The 18,954-nt window shown below is 46.1% G+C and overlaps 1 protein-coding gene across 1 annotated transcript; it reads left to right on the top strand.

The window, feature by feature from the left end:
* Positions 1-8,307: 8,307 nt before the first annotated feature.
* On the top strand, positions 8,308-18,671 carry MYCFIDRAFT_176366 (uncharacterized protein; the record flags this gene model as incomplete). The annotated part of the gene is made up of 8 exons (XM_007930145.1): positions 8,308-8,319; positions 17,279-17,301; positions 17,344-17,610; positions 17,675-17,877; positions 17,905-17,926; positions 17,956-18,222; positions 18,244-18,287; positions 18,334-18,671. 8 exons carry the CDS (start codon positions 8,308-8,310, stop codon positions 18,669-18,671), a joined length of 1,176 nt encoding a protein of 391 aa, XP_007928336.1.
* Positions 18,672-18,954: the final 283 nt, after the last annotated feature.

Here is an 18,954-nt window from a genome sequence, read left to right as displayed (position 1 = left end):
TAGCGGCGATCGTAGCCTTCTTGCTACTAGTTAAGAAGGGACTCGAAGAGCGTAAAGATATCATATCGGCTACTATAGTTAAGCTAGAGCTTAATACGGCTATAGTAGGACTCGACTCGTAACGTTGTCTTCGCTCCGAAGTGTAGTACCTAGTTAGTCTAGTAGTTAATAATACGAGTCTTATAGTACTACTAGTTCTTATAGAGGTACGACTAGAATATAGGATAAACGCTATCTAGCTTTGCAACGTTACTATTAAACTCTTCCTCGGTATCGCTATAGATAGTATAAACGAAGAGCTTTATAAACGTAGCAGTTAAAGGACTGTCTGTCTAGTAGCTATTAGATTTAATCTATATAAACTCGCCTCTCTCCTTACGTACGCGAGTAAGGACGTCTTAGTTTAAATACTACTCGCAAACGATGTTCTTTAACTCCGGAAACACCTTATCGATAGCTAGTATTAGTACCTCTTCTCGATTAGTGCTAACGATAAGAGGTATTAGATAGTTAGCTTGTTCGAGGCCTTATCGTAGCGACTTTAATAACTTTACGAAGTCCGCTTTATTCGGCTTCGGACGGACAAGGCTAATACCTAGCTTAATTGTATCGTTTATAGGTCTAGCGGCGACTATATTAAGTAGCTCGAGGTTGTAAAGATTAGTCGAATACGTAGTATCGATAATTAGCTAATATAGCGTCTCTTTATATACCGCGAGAGAGGTCGGATATAGAGCTACTATTGCTTAGATTAAGCCTTTGTTATAGTTCGAAACGTGGTTTTGAAGTGTATTGATTCATATTATGTCTATCTATCTACGGAGGAAGTATGCCTATAAGGCGGCTAGTAGCAGCCGCCTAGGTGTCCCTTCCCTCCTAGCTTTGTAACAAAATCCCCTAGTCGCGAAATGTCCGCGACTACGTAGACTATACCTGTAATAGACTTACAATGCTGTCGTATTCTCGTATAGGTGTGCTAACTATACTTAATAGACTAACCGTCGTCTACCGCAGAGTCTCCGTCTAGGTTTTAATAACTTGCGCGTTGCGCGTCGCCTACTCGGCTATAATCGAGTAATTTTAGGTTACTAATTCTAAGCCTTTAGCCGCTGCCTAGCGCTCTAGGAATCTAATAGCATTCTTCCTATATATAACGTATAGGGCGTTAAAGGCGGTAGCGATAAATGTGCCGATACGGGCGCGGTCTTCCTCTTTTCCTAACTGGATTAATCTAGCGAGCCCGGCTATAATGTCCGTAAGGGAGTCGTAGGTAAGTCTAGTAGCCTAGTCCTATAGCAATTCCTATATCGCCCGAATCGCGGCTTTCTCGGAATTAGCTTTAGTATTAGAGCGTTAGATCGCGTCTATCGCCTATAGTAGACGAAGGGTAGACTGTTCTATGTCTTCCTTAACCGTACCGTCCGTGTTCTAGAAATAGGAGAGTTCTAGCACATAGTTAACAACGTCCTCCGTATCGGTAAGCTTTCCGTTCTATTCTTCTAAATTCTCGTTGTCCTAGTCGATATTGTCTTTAGTATAGGCTATAATGTCGTTGCGAATTTCCTCGGGAAGGACGTTATAGGCTTAGAGGAATTTCTTTGCGATAGACATAGCGTAGTCGTATAAGGCTCTCTCGTCTTCTAATAACTACTCGCGAGACTCCCTGTCCTTAACGTAATTCTATTCCTTTGTTACCGCTGCGACTATATAGGCGAGGACTCCTACGAATATCTACAACTCTTCCGGCTCGCTTCCTAGCTACTATTTCCTAGTAAGCTCTGCTAGAGCGATCTAGACGAATAAGCTACTCTAGCCTTTATCGCGAAGGATGTCGATAGGGAGTTGGGATTTACTCTTGTCTATATTAGCGATAGATACAGGGTTGGTGGCAATAGCGATATCGTTAGCGGCGGTAGCTATAGGGTTAGCGACTATAGCAGCGCTAGGGGTGCTAGCCGTAGGGATAACGACTATAGTAGCGCTAGGGGTGCCCGCTTTGCCTCCGTCTAAGCTGTCTAGTCCTGCTAAGATTCTTACACTCGCTATCTTACGGGGGTCGGATTGAGGCATAGCGGGCATCTCCTTAGTAGACACAATATAGCCGCGCCTATTAGGGACGCCTACCTAACCGGCATTGTCCTTAAGTTCCCTACCTAGGAAGCGGATTAACTACTTAGCTTGCTTATCGTACTTATAGTATCCGACGTAAAGGATTTTTCTAGTCTTATCGTTAATACGTAGGAGAATAACTGCCTATATCTAGTGCCGTAACACCGCCGCCTTTAGCAGTATAGGAACTGCCGCTATTAGGAAATCGTCTATCGGGGCTAGGAGGTCGGTCTAACCGCCTTCGACTGCTTCCTTAATCTATTATAGGGAATAGCTAAGCATATATACCGACTAGTCGCCGAAAATCTTTATATCTGCGGCTTTCTCGGATACGGGAATATCCCGAAGATATTCCTCCTAGGGAAAGACTTCGTCGTTCTTTAATCCCGCTATAAACGATTATATCTTCTTAGCTAGCTCCGTAGTATCGAAGTAGGCGTTAAAGCAGTTATAGTTAAACTTCCTCGCTGTCTCCGCGATATAGTTTAGATACTATTGCTACTCTTAGTTAGGGAACATTACGATAATTACGTATCCTACCTCTATTATAAGTTCCGTTATGCTCGCTACGCGACGAACGAAATCCATTTCCTAGGTCTTAGATAGACGTAGACCGTCGCCGTAGAGGGTTCGGCCGCTATAAGCCTTACGTAAAACGTTAAATAGGCGTACAAATCTATAGCGCCCGAATAGAAGCCGGAACGTTAGGTCTATAAAGAGGCCCCTTAGAGCAACACCGCTATCTCCTAGCGTAGGCGGGTCGCGCGCGTCGATCGGAGGATCCGCGGTGCTTGTCTTAGCCTTCCTAGCTAATTTTCGCTTGCTAGAGGCTTTGCTAGTACCTAACTGTTCTAGCTAGGTAGACGAAGGGTCCTAGTCGCGCGCGTCGATCGGAGGATCCGCGCTACTTATCTTAGCCTTCTTAGCTAATTTCCCCTTACTAGAGGCTTTGCTAGTACCTAACTATTCTAGCTAGGTAGACGAAGGGTCCTAGTCGCGCGCGTCGATCGGAGGATCCGCGCTGCTTGTCTTAGCCTTCTTAGCTAATTTCCCCTTACTAGAGGCTTTGCTAGCACCTAACTATTCTAGCTAGGTAGACGAAGGGTCCTACGTAGTAGTCTACGTAGCCTCGTTTTTAGCGGCGGCAATCCGCTTTGCCTTCGCGTACGGAGATTTAGCTACTATAGTCGTAGTTGCTATTGTGGATTTTAGCTTCTTTAGAGTCGGCGCCTCGTCGGCGGTAGGTGCTTTACGCTTCTTAGTAGCAGCCGCTAGTAGTTTGCGCTTAGCCGCTTTTGCTTCCACTTTGGCGGCCTTTGCGGCGGCCTCGCTAGCTTTCTTCTCCTCGCGGTACTTCTACTCGATTGCGTCTAATTTCTTTAACACTTTAGCTTTAAGCTTCTCCTTTTCCTTTATATATAAAGGGAAGGGTAGTGTCTCTAGCCGCACGCCTCTATCGGTTGTTACCTCTCGGGATTTTAGCGTATAGTAGCTTATAGGAATGTCCTAGAAGATAAGGCCCTTAGTAGCCGGTGCGAGACTAAACATTAGGTCTATTAGCAACGCGCGTAGGCCTAGAGGGAACCGTCCTAGCTATAGCTAGAAATTTTAGATTATGCGGCGGAAATCTTATTCGATGTCGCTCTAAGCTAACTACTACATCTAATTCTTAGCGAGTTCGGCGATTAGCTATATATACGTAGATCGCTACATTAATAGGAGCTTACCCTTAAGTATAGCGGGCTTCGACTAGTCTAGGATATCGGGGCACTCCTCGCCGGTTATATCGAAGATAGCCTTAAGGTGCTCCGCGATCCTACTAGGCTCGCTTTCGGCATTTAGTAGTAGGCTAATACTATCGGAGAAAAGTCCGATAAAGTAGTTTTTAGCCTCCTTATATGTCTTAAGGCAGGTCTAGCCTTCGGTTATTTAGTATACTAGGGCGACGTAGGCTAGCGCCGTTTCGGATATCTTCTCCTAATAGAGCTCCTTAAAGAGGTCGGCGCATTTCGCGTTTCGGCTATAGAATAGAACCTTGTACGTAGGCATCGCGATATCCTCCGGCTTACGTACCTCGTATAGGATAGAGTCGTCGCTGCTAAAAGTGTCGTATTTAATATCGTAGACGAGAGGTTCGCCCGCTATAGCCTACTCCTACGAATAGGCGTCTACGCTAAACTTCGGGTTCGCTAGGCCTTCTTCGTAATTCTATATCTATTATAGAGGATAGAGCTCGCCGGTCTTCTTATAGATTGCTTTAGGCGGCTCTCCGGCCGGGATATACTTCTAGTTAGTATACTTAATAGATCCGTATGCGTTATCGGAGTCGACGAGCGCGTTTTTATATAGGAGCAGGTCGAAATAATAAGGCTAGATAGACGCAAGGTATCGGCGCAATCCTTTAGGTAAGATACTTTAGCTATCGGACGTTCGCATCGTAGCGCGAGCGCCTAAAATAGCGTTCTTCCGGGCGTCCGTAGGCTTGTCTTCGTCGGCGTCGAAATTATACTTATCGACGAAGTTCTTTAAATCTGCCTACTCGTAGTAGTTGCAGATATCGAGCCCTAGCTCCTTATTGCGGCCTTTGAATTTTCTCTTATGCTACTTTACTTGCTTAGTCTAAGCCTTCTTAACCTAGTTAAGGCGAGCGGCCTTCTAGTCGTCGGTCTCGGTTTTAATCTATAGAGCCTTAACGGATAGCTTTACCTTCTAACCCTCTTCTTTAGCCTGCTTGCGATAGACTAAGGCTTTACGGTTAACTTCGCCCTCCTTTATAAGCTTTTGTTTTAGGACGTCGAGTTTCTCCCGGCCGAAACGGTTATAGGTCTTATAGAATAGCTCGGCGGACTTATCCTAACCGTACTATTAGGTATCGTAGAGGTAGGCTCCTTAGGCGCCGATTAAGTCCTAGAATTGTCCGGTAAGAGTGCACTCGCTCCTCCGTATACTAAAGGCTATCTAGCGCGATGCGTAGACCGGGGCGTCGGGTAAGAAGGGCTCTACGCCGTATAGCCTCTTATCTATAGCGATTTCGTAGAGGAGCGAGCTATTACGGCCGACTATGTTGTTTAGGGTACGCGCTATCGCTATCGGAATATCTAAAACAGCGTTAAGGGGCAGGCCGGCTCTATCGATATAGGGAAACATATCGGAGAAATTAGGCTTTATATCTAGGTAGGGGATTCTTAGAAGTTCGCCTTTCCTAGGCGGTAGTACGGCGTTCTTTATTTTCTCGTCTCTCTTCTTCTTACGCGCTCGCTTAGCGGCTTCTTTTTTATCGACGACTTCGTCGACCTCTTCGTTAGCGTAGTTATCGTCTTTAATCGACTAAACGACGTCTTCTATCGGATCGCCGACGTCTTCGTCGTCTTCGCTAGTATAATTATCGTCTTTAGTCGACTAAACGACGTCTTCTATCGGGTCGCCGACGTCTTAGGGCGTACTAGTAGACTCAGACTTGCTTCCTAAGTCCGCGTAGGTATCCTGCTCTTGCTCCCTAGCCTCTGCGGGCTATTCTTATTCCTTAGCATTTCCGATTATAGACTGTCGTTCTTCTTTATTCTTAGCACTAGGCTATTCTCCTTCATCCTTCTTAGTAATAGGCTGCTGTTCTTTACTATTTTTAGTAACAGGCTGCTGTTCTTTATCTTCCTTAGCAATAGGCTGCTATTCTTCACTATTTTTAGCAATAGGCTGCTGTTCTTTATTATTTTTAGCAACAGGCTGCTATTCTTCATCCTCCTTAGTAATAGGCTACTATTCTTCATTATTTTTAGTAATAGGCTACTATTCTTTATCCTCCTTAGCAATAGGCTACTATTCTCTATTATCCTTAGTAATAGGCTACTATTCTCTATTATCCTTAGTAATAGGCTACTATTCTTTATCCTCCTTAGTAATAGGCTGCTGTTCTCTATTATCCTTAGCAATAGGCTGCTATTCTTTACTATTAGTAGACATAGGACGCGGCTGTCCTTAGCCTTTACTAGGGTTGTCGTCGTCGCGCGGCGACGGTAACATCTCGAATATGCCGCTCTACTTGCGCTAGCGTAGGAGGTTGGGATCGCTTGCTATAGATAGCGCGGTAAGCCGGTAGGGCGTAGTCGATATCGAGTACGGATATTACTAAGATGCTTATAGTAGCAACGGCATACCGCCGACTTGTAGTGTATTATTATATATAGAGTAATTGTTACGCGAAGAAGGACGGAAAAAGGTTACCTCGCGGTAGGGTCCGAGCTTCCGCGCGCTTTTGCGCGACTAACGGTAGCGTATATACGCGAACCTTAAAACAAACTTTCGAAGTAAAGCGATAAGCGAGGAAAACGACTTCTAGAATTTATTAGTTCCGCTAAGGTAGCCCGGAAGTCTACGTCTATCGGTGTTCGAAACCTATATCTAAATCTATAGAGGTAATGCTAGCGGAAACACTATTAGATTTCCTCTATAGGAGGGAAAACCTATAGCCGGGGGTTAAGGTACCGATTCGCCGTAATAAGCGGGAATTGTAGCGTCGTAAACAAGGATAGTAGAATTCTTCGATAGGCTCCTACCTAGGTGTTTAGAGGCGCGGGGGTATCGCGCTATCGCTAAATTTCATCCTTAGTAAGACGTCGTATCGTCGGAATTAGGGTCCTCTTCTTTATCTCCCCTTAGCGTACTACTAGGGGCTACGTCGCGAGTTATCTAGTAGCGATGTATATCGGAGCTAGTTAATTCCGGTCGCAGCGCTTTATTGCCTATAGTCGGGTTCTACTCGCTTAAGGTTGTATCTAGTAGAGACGGATCGGTCTGCTGCTCCCTAGAGGGGCCGCCGATAGACTTATCGTCGCTTTCTTTAATATATACTAGTTTCTTCTGCCCTCTCGGTAGCTAGCGTCGTATAGGCTGCACCTGTCTATTAACGTTCCCGTCGACGTTGTTGCCGCTACTACTATCTTAACTAGGTCGTATCGATCTCGTAGCGATATGTCTCGGCTCCCTCTACGTTATAGACGGCGTTATTTAATTTACTTGTCTGTCCGTAACCTACGAGTCTTCGAATCTTTTAATTAGGTGTTCGTTGCCTTCTCGCATTTCGTCTTCTCTAACCTATTTATTTATTATTAGTTGCTCGTCCTTCTACTTTACTAGATATTCAGTCTTTCCCTTTAAGCTACGTTTAGCTAAAACGCGTTTAGGAGTTATTGTAGGTTGTTTAGACTATAGGTCTATCGGGGCTAGAACGCGGGGATAAGGTCTCGAGAAGGGGTCCTTCGCTAGATTTAGTACAGGCTCGAGCTGCGCGATCGATATTACCGGGTAGAACTTAACTAACTTAGGCAGCTCCAATTTATAGGCTAATTTGCCTATTCTTCTCTTAATCTTAAAAGGGCCTATAGCCTAATTGCTGTATTTGCGATAGCTCTAACTATGTACGCGATACCCGTAATATAGCCTAAGTATAGTATAGTCTCCCGGCTCGAAGAACATATGCTAATGCTTAGCATCGTAGCGGTGCTTTATATCTACCGCTACGAAGGCTATAGATTCCTCGGCTGCGTCCCGAAATTACTGTCGTAGCGTTACGTAATCCTTTAGCTACAGTTCTCGGAGCCCGACAAAGGCGTCGGTATTTAAATCAAACCCGAAAAGCATTTCATCGGGCGAGACGCCGGTGCTCGCATTCTTAATACTCCCGAGATAGGATATAAGGGAGGGAAGGACGTCTATCTACTATACATCTAGATTTGCCGTAACAAAATACTATATAGCGATCTTAACGGTCTGATTTATACGCTCGGACTAGCCGTCTATCTATAGATAGTAAGCTATAGAGGCGAGGATTAATGCGCCTAGTAGCTTTATTATTATAGTAAAGAATTTGGATAGCTATTTAGGGTCTCGATCGCAGATAAAGACTTTAGCGACTCGCTAAGATCGCTCTTAGATAGCCGTAAGGTACTAGGCTGCCTAGGTTTCTGTAGTCTACTAGCATTTGCCGGGGAGGAGCAAAACCCGTTTAGACTTCTTATAGGTTACTATAAGGAGCGTATTAAAACCTTCGTTAGTAGGTAGGAGTCCTATAATCTAGTCTGCTATTTAGACGTCTATAGGGAGCCTATACTTCGCGTCTATCGGATTGAGTTGCCCGTAGGGCTTATATCGCGTTAGCTAATTCGTCTTATATATATAGCACTAGTCGATGTAGCGTTCTAAATGTCGGCGACAGTGCCGGATATAGAAACTCGCGTTAACGCGATCGAGGGTGCGCTAAAAACCCGCGTAATGCCGAAGGTTATAGGCTATCTTAAAGATCTCGTAAGTAAGGCTAAAAGGAATATATAGACGGGAATAGTGTAAGGTCGGGTTAATGTAGTAAACTAAGCTATCTTCCCGAAAAAATCTAATCCTATCTAGGCACTTTAGGTCTATCGGGACGTCGTCGGGTTTTTCGAGTATATACTATATACTACGTACGGCGGTGTCTTCCGAAGAGCGTAAAGAGGCTAGCTTCGGGAGATACGCTAGAGGCTAATCCGGGTAGACCGAAGGTGCCCTGCCCGTCTCTAGGGCGGCTTTTACCTAGGTCTTAGAGTGTGCCTTCTTCCGTCTAGCTTTACGGTCGCGCTTACGCCTCTGCCTCCTCCGTACTTAGCGATTCGATATCTGCTCGGGTTGTACTGCTTAGTCCTAGGTATATGCGACTTCGATAGACTTAAGGACTGCTAGCAATCTCCGCTACGGTCGGTCGTCTCGGTATACTTTCCTAAGTCTCGCTTTAAACTCGTCGGAGAGGGATATTACCGTTTCTACGTAGAGAGTAGGTTCCTTTTAAATGCTATAGAAAAAGGCGGGTATTTCGTCGCGACGGTAGTATTCCTATCTATTAGTTCGCGAAAAGAAACATTCGCTATAGTCGATCCTAGACGAAGAGAGGACATTTACTAGGGCCGAAGGCGGAAGAGTAGGGATATTTATTTTGAAATTTAGGAGGTTAAGGCTACGTATGCGCGTAGCCGCGGTAGACGCAGGGTCCGGCGATTAGCTCGAGATTTTCATATCGCACGCGCCGTCGCCTTTAAAGGTAGGCTTAAGGTCGTACGGCATTGTTAACATTATAGGAATCTCGTCTAAGCCGCTAGCGTTAACGTCGTCCTATTAGGGGGAGAGCACGCCCTATAATCGGGAGAGTATATCGGGGGCGATATAATTACGTCCTAGTCTGTAGACAATTTCTAAGCTCGCGAATTAGGAAATGTAGATAGCGGCCTAGATTATTCTCCGGTTCAATCCGGCTATAGACACCGTCGTAGCGATCTAGGTCTTTTTCGCTATCGCCGTTACCGCGCTATAATCGGTAACTACGATAGTCCTTAGTACTGCGTCTACTATGTAAGACGCCCTTTTAATTGCCTAGACGACTCCGAACAATTCGAGCTCGGTTAGCTAGTAGCGCGCTTCGGCACCCGTAAGTATATAACTAGCGAAACCTAAGATCTTTAGTCTATCTCGGGGAAACTACTTAGACCGCTTTAGCTAGGTAGTACTATCGACGAAATCGGAGACTGTATTATCTTTCCGCGTTATAGGGGCGGGTTCCTCGTATTCTATTTCTAAGTCTCCGTCGACTTAGTAGTATATTACGCCTATTCTAAACTCCTTAGAGGCGTCTACGTCGATATACAAGGTAGACGCAGGGTCGAAGTACTAGAGAAATCCCTTCCTATCTTCGGACTATATAGATTATATAGTGTCCTAGGTAATGTCTATTTCGCGGGTCTAGTATAGCCTTGCTCCCCGCATTTAGGCGCGGCGCCTTCCGCCCTTCGTTTAGGTAGCCTAGTGTTCCTTTATTACGGCGATTTTGGCTTGCTATAAGGGCAGTGTAATTCTGCCGAAATATAGAACAGTAGACCTAAGGTAGCCGACTAGACCGAGATAGTGTTCTAGCTGTTCGGCGTTAATAGGCTTTTCTAGTTCCCGTAGCGCTACGAGTCTGTCTACCTAAGTTGCGAATCCCTTCCCGTCTACCGTTCTCCTAAGAATTTAGACAGAGGGGAAACCTAGGTACGCCTTCCCGGGTTCTAGGCTAAATCGCAAGTCGTCTATCTTTTTAAACACGCGTTCGAGTAGGGCACGATAAGACTCTAGGTCTACCGACCCTAGGACTATATTATCGATATACCCGTTCGCCGCGTCCCCGAATTCCCGTAGAGTGCGGTCGAGTAGCCTTTATACGTATTAAACGCTATTACAATATCCTATCGCCGCGACCTTTAAGTATTCCTATCCGCGGGCAGTGTTTACTATGAATTTCTAGCGATCTTTCTCGGCTACCGCGAATTGATAGAATATAGACCTTACGTCTATTACCGAGATGTATGTATAGCTATGCAGCTTAGCGATAATGTTGTCCTAGAGGGGAAGAGGGTAGGTATCCTTCTACGATATGCTATTAAGGCCTCTAATGTCGATAACTACGCGTAGCTTGCGGTAAGCTAAGCTATCGTCGCGGAATAGCGTCCTCTAGACGACGAAAACCGGCTAAGCTAACAGTAAAGGTTTTTCGCTAAAAGCTATCTTACCTTAGAAGTAGAGTTTATCGAACTGTTTATCGACTTCCGTATTGTCCTTCGCCGACATTCGATAAACCTTACTACTAAACTTTTTATCTTTCTATCCCGACTTAAGGGAAAGTTCTAACTACTCGTCCTTTAGTAGGTTAATCGTCGTGCCCCTATCTATCTACAACTATAGGAATTTGTCGGCGATAGACTAAAGGTCTGCCGCCGCGTTAGAATCCGGGTTAGCCGCGCAAACTGTTACGCCGGCCGAAGTTTTAAGACTAGCTATCCTAGCGTTAATTGAAATTTTAGCGGTATCGGGCGGCAAGTTAAGGTCTATTAGGTCCGCTTCCTTATTTTCGTTAAGTTCGCGGGTCGGTAGCTAAGATTTAGACATCCGCGGGAGTTGCGGGCGTACTATAGTCTAATCCGAATTCGCTAAGTTACCGGCTAGGCTTAAATCAGACTAAAACGCGCTAGCGAGAGTTCGGCCGGAAGGGCGAGGAGACTCTCGGTCTATTAGCCTAATTGTCTTATTTTCGCTAAGTCTATTTGTCGGTGCCTAAGACTATCGGGTCTTAAGCGCTTAAGCTTGCGTAACTCTATAAATAGGTTCTACTACGGCTTTTCTCGTTCTTAAGGATGCTCGGAATTCGCGAGTTAAAAGAGCCCGCACCTATAGGTCTATCGCGAGCGAGGTGCCTCCTAATTTCCGCTCTATAGACCGAGGGTCCGTATTAAACTTATCGATTTGCTAGATATCGTCTATCTGCAATTGCTGCAGTTTACCTAGTTTTCTATTGCGTAGTATTACTAGGTCGTCGTCGTAGCTAAGATTCCTAACTTAGACCCTAGGAAGCTCGGGTCCGGTAATATAGGCGTATATCGCCGCCGTGCCCGGGAATTTAGATTCGCCGGGAACAAAGAGGAGGTCTTAGTCTATACCCTTAAAAGCCGTTACTCTATTATATCGTACTAGAATTATTGCCGCCGTGCGTAGCGGCAGCCTAATTTAGTCGACAGCCCTAACATTAGCCCGTATTAGAGTCTTAGTTTTAGGTATATAGGCTACAGGCATTACGGCGCAGTCGTTTTCTATTATAACGACGTATCCGGCTCCGGTATAGAGTGTGAAGCCGGCGGGGGTTATAACGTCTATCCCGAGGAGTATGTTATGCGGTAAATTAGGCATAACTCTTACTAGCCATTCGATATAGGCGAGGGCAGGCTTTCTAGACTTCGCGAACATAGGGAAGTACATCGACAAATTAATCTATTACTCGCACTTTGTACTTCCGGCTAAACTACGAAATTCGAGAGGCTGCTTTAGATACTAGATGTTTTCTCGACCTAGCTAGGCGACTAGCCACTTCTAGTCTATTATCGATGCTTTTGTACTAGTGTCGAGGTATATGCGTTTAAATTCTCCTCCCGGAGTAAGAGCGTAGTTAGCCTCGACTATATCGTAATATCGGAACGTATAAGCTAGGTCTCCCGGCGGGAGCTTAGCCGTATATAGAATAATCTATAGTTGCTCTTAAACGTAGTAGACCTAAAGCTTTAGGCTATCAATGTCGTTAAATTTTCGCTTAGCTAGCTATAATGAATCTTCTTAATGCTTATCCGTAGTGAGATGCGTTTCGATATTCTAGAGAGAGCTAGTTCTATAAGATGCTAAATCGTATACTTTCCCTTAAGCCTCTATTAATAGACGTAAGGCATCTTGCTTATCTAGTAGTAAGCAACCTAGTAATTTGAGGCGCTCGAAAATTCCTATAGCTACTAGGTATTCTAGAGTTTCCGATAGACTTAGGGTTAAGCGCTGCGAGCTAGGAGTAACTAGTTTTACTTCTAGCTCGCGGAGTTTCCCGAAGCCTGCTCGAGGAGCACGTTAGTGCGTTTGCCGGAGGCGTCCTTAGGGTAGGCTTAGTCGAGGTAGGTAGTAAAAAACTCGTTAGCGGAGCGGAAAATCTCCCCGTATATATTATAGCGTATAGGTCGGCCGTCCTAGCGGTTCTTCTCTCGGGAAGGCTAGCTCGAGACCTCGGGTCTACGGCTCTAGGTCTAAGCATAGTAGACTAGAGATGCGAACGGGTTTATAGAAGGGAAAACCTAGTCCTCTTGTCCGCCGGCGTAACTAGCGTCTTCTTCCGCCTTATACTAATCTCCTAGCTCTTCTTAGGCGTCGAACTAGTCCTACTAACTAAGTCTAGATTCGTCGTACTTATCGCCCTACTCTCGGTCTATTAGGTCGTAGAAAAAGGCGGGCTCGGCGAGGCCTCCGTAATTCGCGGGAATGCCTTATCCTCTTGTATTTCCGGGCATCGTCTGCTATCTCTAAGGATTCGGATACTACGGGAGACCGCGCGCGTCTGCTATCTTCTCGTTTACGCTTGCGTTTGCGGCTTATAGTCGTTAGCGGCTATAGACTTAAGGTCTAGGCTAACGGCGCTGTTAGAAGGCGTTAGGTTGCTATCGATTGTACGGATTGTTATTTCCGAGAAAAGGCGCGCGTCTAGCGTTAAAACGAGACCTAGGCTAGAACCTTAGGTCTACGAACCTACCCTGCACTAAATCGCTACGCCGAAGGTTGTACTTACTACTATAGTAGCTAGCAGTTGTGCTGCCGGGTAGATACAGCTCTACCTACGTAGCGTAGTAGGCCTACATTATATCGATGAGGGTTTAATATATCTACAATGCCGTAGGTGTATTAAGATTACCTCTAAGCTCTAGCGCGATCTTGCGGAAGGCATAATTAATCTACCTAGCGAGTGATTCTATACCGCTCTACTAAGCGAGACGTATAACGTTAATAACGTACTCGCTTACGCTCCTACGGGCCGCGATATCCTCGATGCGGTATTGCTCTATCTCTATCTCGCGCGCGGCGACTAAAGGGTCTAATCGGAACTATTCGCGTAACGCCTCCTTCTATCGCTCGATCCCCGGGCCGGTCTATAGGAGCGTGCGTCGATTATTAGTAAGCGCGTATAGGTACTATTATAAAGCGGAACCCTAAAGGCATCGGTATAGTAATAGACGAAGAGTAGGAGCTAGGTATTCGCTAGCCTAAATAGCGACGTCTAGGCGCGTAATAAAGGCGAAAACATCTCGGTAGTATATAGTATTCCCGAAATACACTACCGGGCCTTTGCCCTTACTCTCCGGCAGGTCCTTATTAAAATACCCGATTTGCTCGGGCTTAAACTTATAGAGGGCGATTTCCTAGCTAAAATCTAACTAAGGAGTATACGGGGGAGCATATGCGTATACACCGTTATACCTAGGGTTAATATAGTTTCCTCGATCCCCGCGGTTCTATATAGACCTAAGGTTGCCCGTAGGTAGCTCTCTAGCGACTAGGACTCCCTAGGCTAAGGCCGCGAAACGCTCGGCGTTAATCTTAGGTCTAGTATAAGGGCGAGCATCTCGATTCCGATTAGCTTACTAGTCTGCCCTCGTTAGGCCGTAGCCTGCTCGGTTGCGTATCGGGTAAAGACCTATATATCGCGGCGGCCCGGTCGCTCCTAGATAGTCCTTATTCTACGGAGCTATATAGCCTACCTAGCTATTATTCCCTATCGCTTGTACTAATTTCCCTATAAGCGTTTCCAACCTGCTAATTCTAGTATTCTCGGCGTTGTTATTGCTATCTTCGTTATTGCCGGTATTATTCCGAGAGTTCGCTTCCCTCGGTCTTCTAGTAGACTTAGCGTTTCCTCGCTGTCCCGACGTAAACAGCTTACCCGTATTAATACGGTAGTTAGGTTGCTCCGACGGCTACGGAGCTCTGCCCTCGCTATTCTCTTTAGCGGCCGCTTTATTCTTAGCTCTTACGGCTTCCTAGCGGCCCTACTCGAAAGCCTCTTGCAATTTTTCTTAGATCTCGAGCTCGTAGACCTCTCGTTGCTCTACGAGGGCGCGATTAAGACGAGCCTAGTCGTTCTTACGCTATATTCCCGCTCTCTCGCGTTCTTCTCGCATTTGTTAAGCAAACTATTCTTTTATTTGCTATATAGCATTGCCGTTAGTAGGGGCTGCGGCTCCGTTAGCCTTGCCTAACATTTCTTGCTCCGGATCTGAGTCGGCGAGAGAGCTAAGAGGTAAAGTAGTAGATACGGAGATAAGGGAGCTTTCTCGAGGCGCTAGCGGGGGCTCTTTACGAAAAGAGCCGAAGTTCTTAAAGGCGTCGCCCTTAGGCGGATTAATTATAAAAGGAACCTTGCGTCTATCCGGCTTAGGGGCCGCTCCTATATCGTCTTCTACCGAAGGTTGAACCGCTTGCTTCTCTAGCTTTAGAGGTATCTAAGTTTTCCTACGACGAGGACGATGTTCGTTCTCTAGAGGCTCTTTAGCGGTAGACCTAAAGTTCTCGGTCTTCTACTAGGCGAAATGCTTGCTCTTTAGCTAGTAAGCTGTTAAACGGTCGACCTGTTGTACCGCGGAATGAGATAGAGAGTTATTATTAACCTAGTTGCTAATAATTTTAGAGCGAGTAGGAGGCTTAGGCGTAGTATCCCTATCGGTAGACTTAGCGTTCTCCCTTAACATAGATCTTAATCTACGAGGAGGGTCCGCTTCTTTAGGATCCTCTAGCTACTCGGTTATAGCGATAACGCGGAATTTTAGGTCTCCCTCTAGAAGTTTTGCTAGGCACTGTCTTAGCTTAGAAAAGGCTAGGAGGGTAAAAGCCGTATAGATAAGGTAGTATCTGTCCTTAGCTAATTCGGGAAGAGTGCAATCTTCCTAGGCGGTAGGCTATAACTTAACGGAAGGTTCCCCTTAGTTCTTCGGTACTATAGACTTAGAACAACAGGCCGTTAGTTAGGCTAGTTAAGGGCTACGCGGCTTCGGTGCTCGAGTGTCAAGCACGAGCGTAATTAGAATGTTAAGCGTAGTAGCGCACGTAGCAGTCGCCGTTTAGTTGTTCTAAACCTTCCTAAATTGCGGTCCCCGCTAACCTAGTATCGGGCGGACCTGCCTTCTGCAAATGAGGGTGTAAACAATAGAAAAGTGAAGGCGGCGGGGTGCCGGCGACGGCGGTATGCTTAGTCTATCGCCTATAGCCGCGTCGACTTATCGCTAGTAATTTCTTAACTCTTTCGCTTAGTATAGTCTAACTGCTACTTTCGTCGATAGTGCGGAAAATAGCGTTAGAGTAGGTCGTTAGGATTCCTCCTAGGTACAGAGGACCTTTTACCTTAGGAGAAGGAGGGGGATAGTGAACCGTAGTTCGGATAGTCCGTTTAGTAACGGTTAGTGCGTTTTTCTTACGCTAGTGCTTATAGCGAAGCTACTATTTTATTATGGTTCGAAACGTAGTTTTGAAGTGTATTGATTTATGTTATATCTATCTATCTACGGAGGAAGTATGCCTATAAGGCGGCTAGTAGTAGCCGCCTAGGTGTCCCTTCCCTCCTAGCTTCGTAATAGCCTTCCTCGTTAGTAGCAATATCGTAGAAGATGCTATTATCGTCTAGCAACTTAACTATACGCTTAGCTTAGTTATAGAGCCGCCGCTTATTAAGAGTCCTATTCTAGGCAATATTATAAAGATTATAAGGCTTTAGGATTACTCCTTTACTACGGAAGTAGGCTATAATCTTCGACGTTAGTATACGAGAATACTAAAGCCGCTCTAGTTACTCGAGGAATTTAGCCGTTCTTAATCGGGTCCGGTAAGTAGTAAGTACTATAATATCGTCCTTCTTATAATTATAATAGTAGTGTTCTTCTTTACTCGAATGCCGGATTTGCTACTTACTCTCTAGCTTAAGAGGATAGACAGCAATAGCGTAGAAGTAGAACTTATAGTCTATCTTCTTCGTCTTCTTTTATACCTTATTTATAGTATTCTAGGTGCGTTTATTAGGCAATCCGTAACACCTATAGATATATAAATAGCGATATTTAACGCCGTTCTTATTCTTCTTCGGCTTCTACTCCTTAAACTCGTACCCCTCCGATATACTAAATTGCTAGATATAGCGCTTAAGAGTGCTCTTCGAAGGAAACGTCGATTAACGCGGTATTAGACCTCGCGGTAGTAAGGGCGGCGGTTTAACGACAAACTCGTACTTCTAAGGCCGCGGCGATACTAACCTATACTTAGGTAACGATATACGCTCTCGCGGTAGCGATAGTAAACGCGAGCGACCTCGAATACGCGTCTCCGAGACTAATTAAACCTCCTCCTACGACGCGATATCTACCGCCGTCGATTATACGTCTTCCGCACTTTCTACTACTATCTCTATCGACTAAGCGCTTTCTACTACTATCTCTATCGACTAAGCGCTTTCTACCGCGTCTTCTACTACTACGTTACCGCCGCCGGCGATAAGATTATCGAGAAACTCGTCGTATAATAGAGATTTAGCTATTTTCGATAGTTACTAGGCAATCTACTATAAAAGGGGGAAGAAATGCGAATTTTAGGTCTACGGCAGATTCGGGTAGAATTCCTTCCTAGGTAACGCGCTACGCGCCTGTTAATAACACTAACTAAGAACGGAAATATCGTATATTAGGCGGAAACAGTACGTATTTAACGATATATTAATACAGGCGCGATTCTATATTAGTACTAGGTCTATATCTACTAGGGCTCGGGCTGCCAGCTGGGGCTCGGGGAAGTATCCAAGTAGATCGTATAGCAAAGATGGACGTGCGGTGATGTGCATAGCATCAGCATCGGCATCGGCATCGGCATCTCGGCGCCAGACACGAAGCAGAAGCGGCAAGCGGCACGGACAACGGACAGCGAACAGCGAACAGCGAATAGCGAACGCTCAGTCTCAGACTCAGAGCTGCCAAGCTTGCATCGGCCAACATGTTACATCTGTATCCATTCACACTGCAGTAGTACTGCCCTCCCACGCCACGCCTCGCCTAAGCACTTCTGGAAAGGCGCTATTGGCCGGCCGACATGGAATGCATGGAATGGCTTGAAGTTGAACAAGCACTAGCGGAATTGGTGGGGCCCGTCCGGCGTCTAGAATATCAATCCTGCACAGCGCCTGTCGACCCGGTTCGACGTGCGCAATATGGAATCGAATGCCACAAACAGCAATTCTCACACTTCAATACCCACAACACGGGCCCCTGCAACTTCCCATATCACTATGCCCGATATACATCCCTATGAAACGCGATGTGAGTCTGCGTCGAATAGCTATGCGCAGGGAAGCAAGCCATCAGAGAAACTATAAACTTCATAGTCGAACTTTGCCTTGTCCAAACCCAGAAAAGAAGGGCTCCCTCAGGGAGTCAAAGTCGCCTAGATCAGCGCCACCAGCCTGCCCTATACTGAGCATATCGCCCTAAGACGCCATTCATGCGCAAGTACAAGATCAGTATCACATCTCGCATACGAGCGGCATAGCAATTGCAATTATGGTGTATCCTGTTTTCAGCAAGCTCAACCTGCAAGGACACCTGCAGCAGTCCCGAGGCTGTCCATCAGATCGAGATCCTCCCTACAGAAGTACATATCCAGATCCATGTCAGCCGCTCCCAACTCGGGCTATTATTGTATCTGCTCTACATACATGCCATTGGCCATGTGACATTAACATCACCTGAGTCCGTACCACCTCAGCCTTCCCGTAGACACTACATCCCTTTGCAGTCGCATGACGACCTCGACGCTGACGCACTCAACCACCAAATGTAGGAACAAGCGCCACTATCACAACGTGGCCAGCGCAGATGACCTTGCAACCAAGTCTTGGAATCAATAATGATTATTCTGGTCTTGGAGTACACTCCATCCCAGCGCACGCGGCGCGTTCGAGTCGCATGACAAAGCTCCGAGCAAGATTACTGTGCTCTGACTCGGCCCGTTCGGTCCCTCCGAGAGGCTTCAGCCAACGGCAGACATCGACCTACCGACAGTACAGACAGCATTTCGACAACATTATTGCCAAAAGAAACTTCACCTACCAATCGATGGCACAAGCGACCGAGGTTTTCTGCAGCTCCACCGCGTATCCATGGCACCGATCCCCATAAGTCGATCACACAAGGCAAGGCTATACTACGTCTACATGCCATCGATCGATAATCGCGTGCGCGGTTCGGAATCATGGCCGACAAAAAGGCGGAACCGCATCCCACGAGTTCATTGGCCGCTGGCCCATCGCCGATAGCTTTGTAAGGGTGTAAGGTACAGTTCTGGTGGCTTGCGTTGCCTTCGGTCTAGGAGGGCATGGTGGCGCCCAGTCAGCATCTGCGTCTCCTGACCGCTACAAGAACGGCTTAGCAAACAGCCAACGACCCTCCAAGAAGAGCTCGC

Source organism: Pseudocercospora fijiensis, assembly GCF_000340215.1.
Source record: "Pseudocercospora fijiensis CIRAD86 unplaced genomic scaffold MYCFIscaffold_6, whole genome shotgun sequence".
Lineage (NCBI taxonomy): Eukaryota > Fungi > Ascomycota > Dothideomycetes > Mycosphaerellales > Mycosphaerellaceae > Pseudocercospora > Pseudocercospora fijiensis.
The sequence above is the reverse complement of the archived record's forward strand: the minus strand, read 5'-3'. Positions and strand labels throughout refer to the sequence as shown.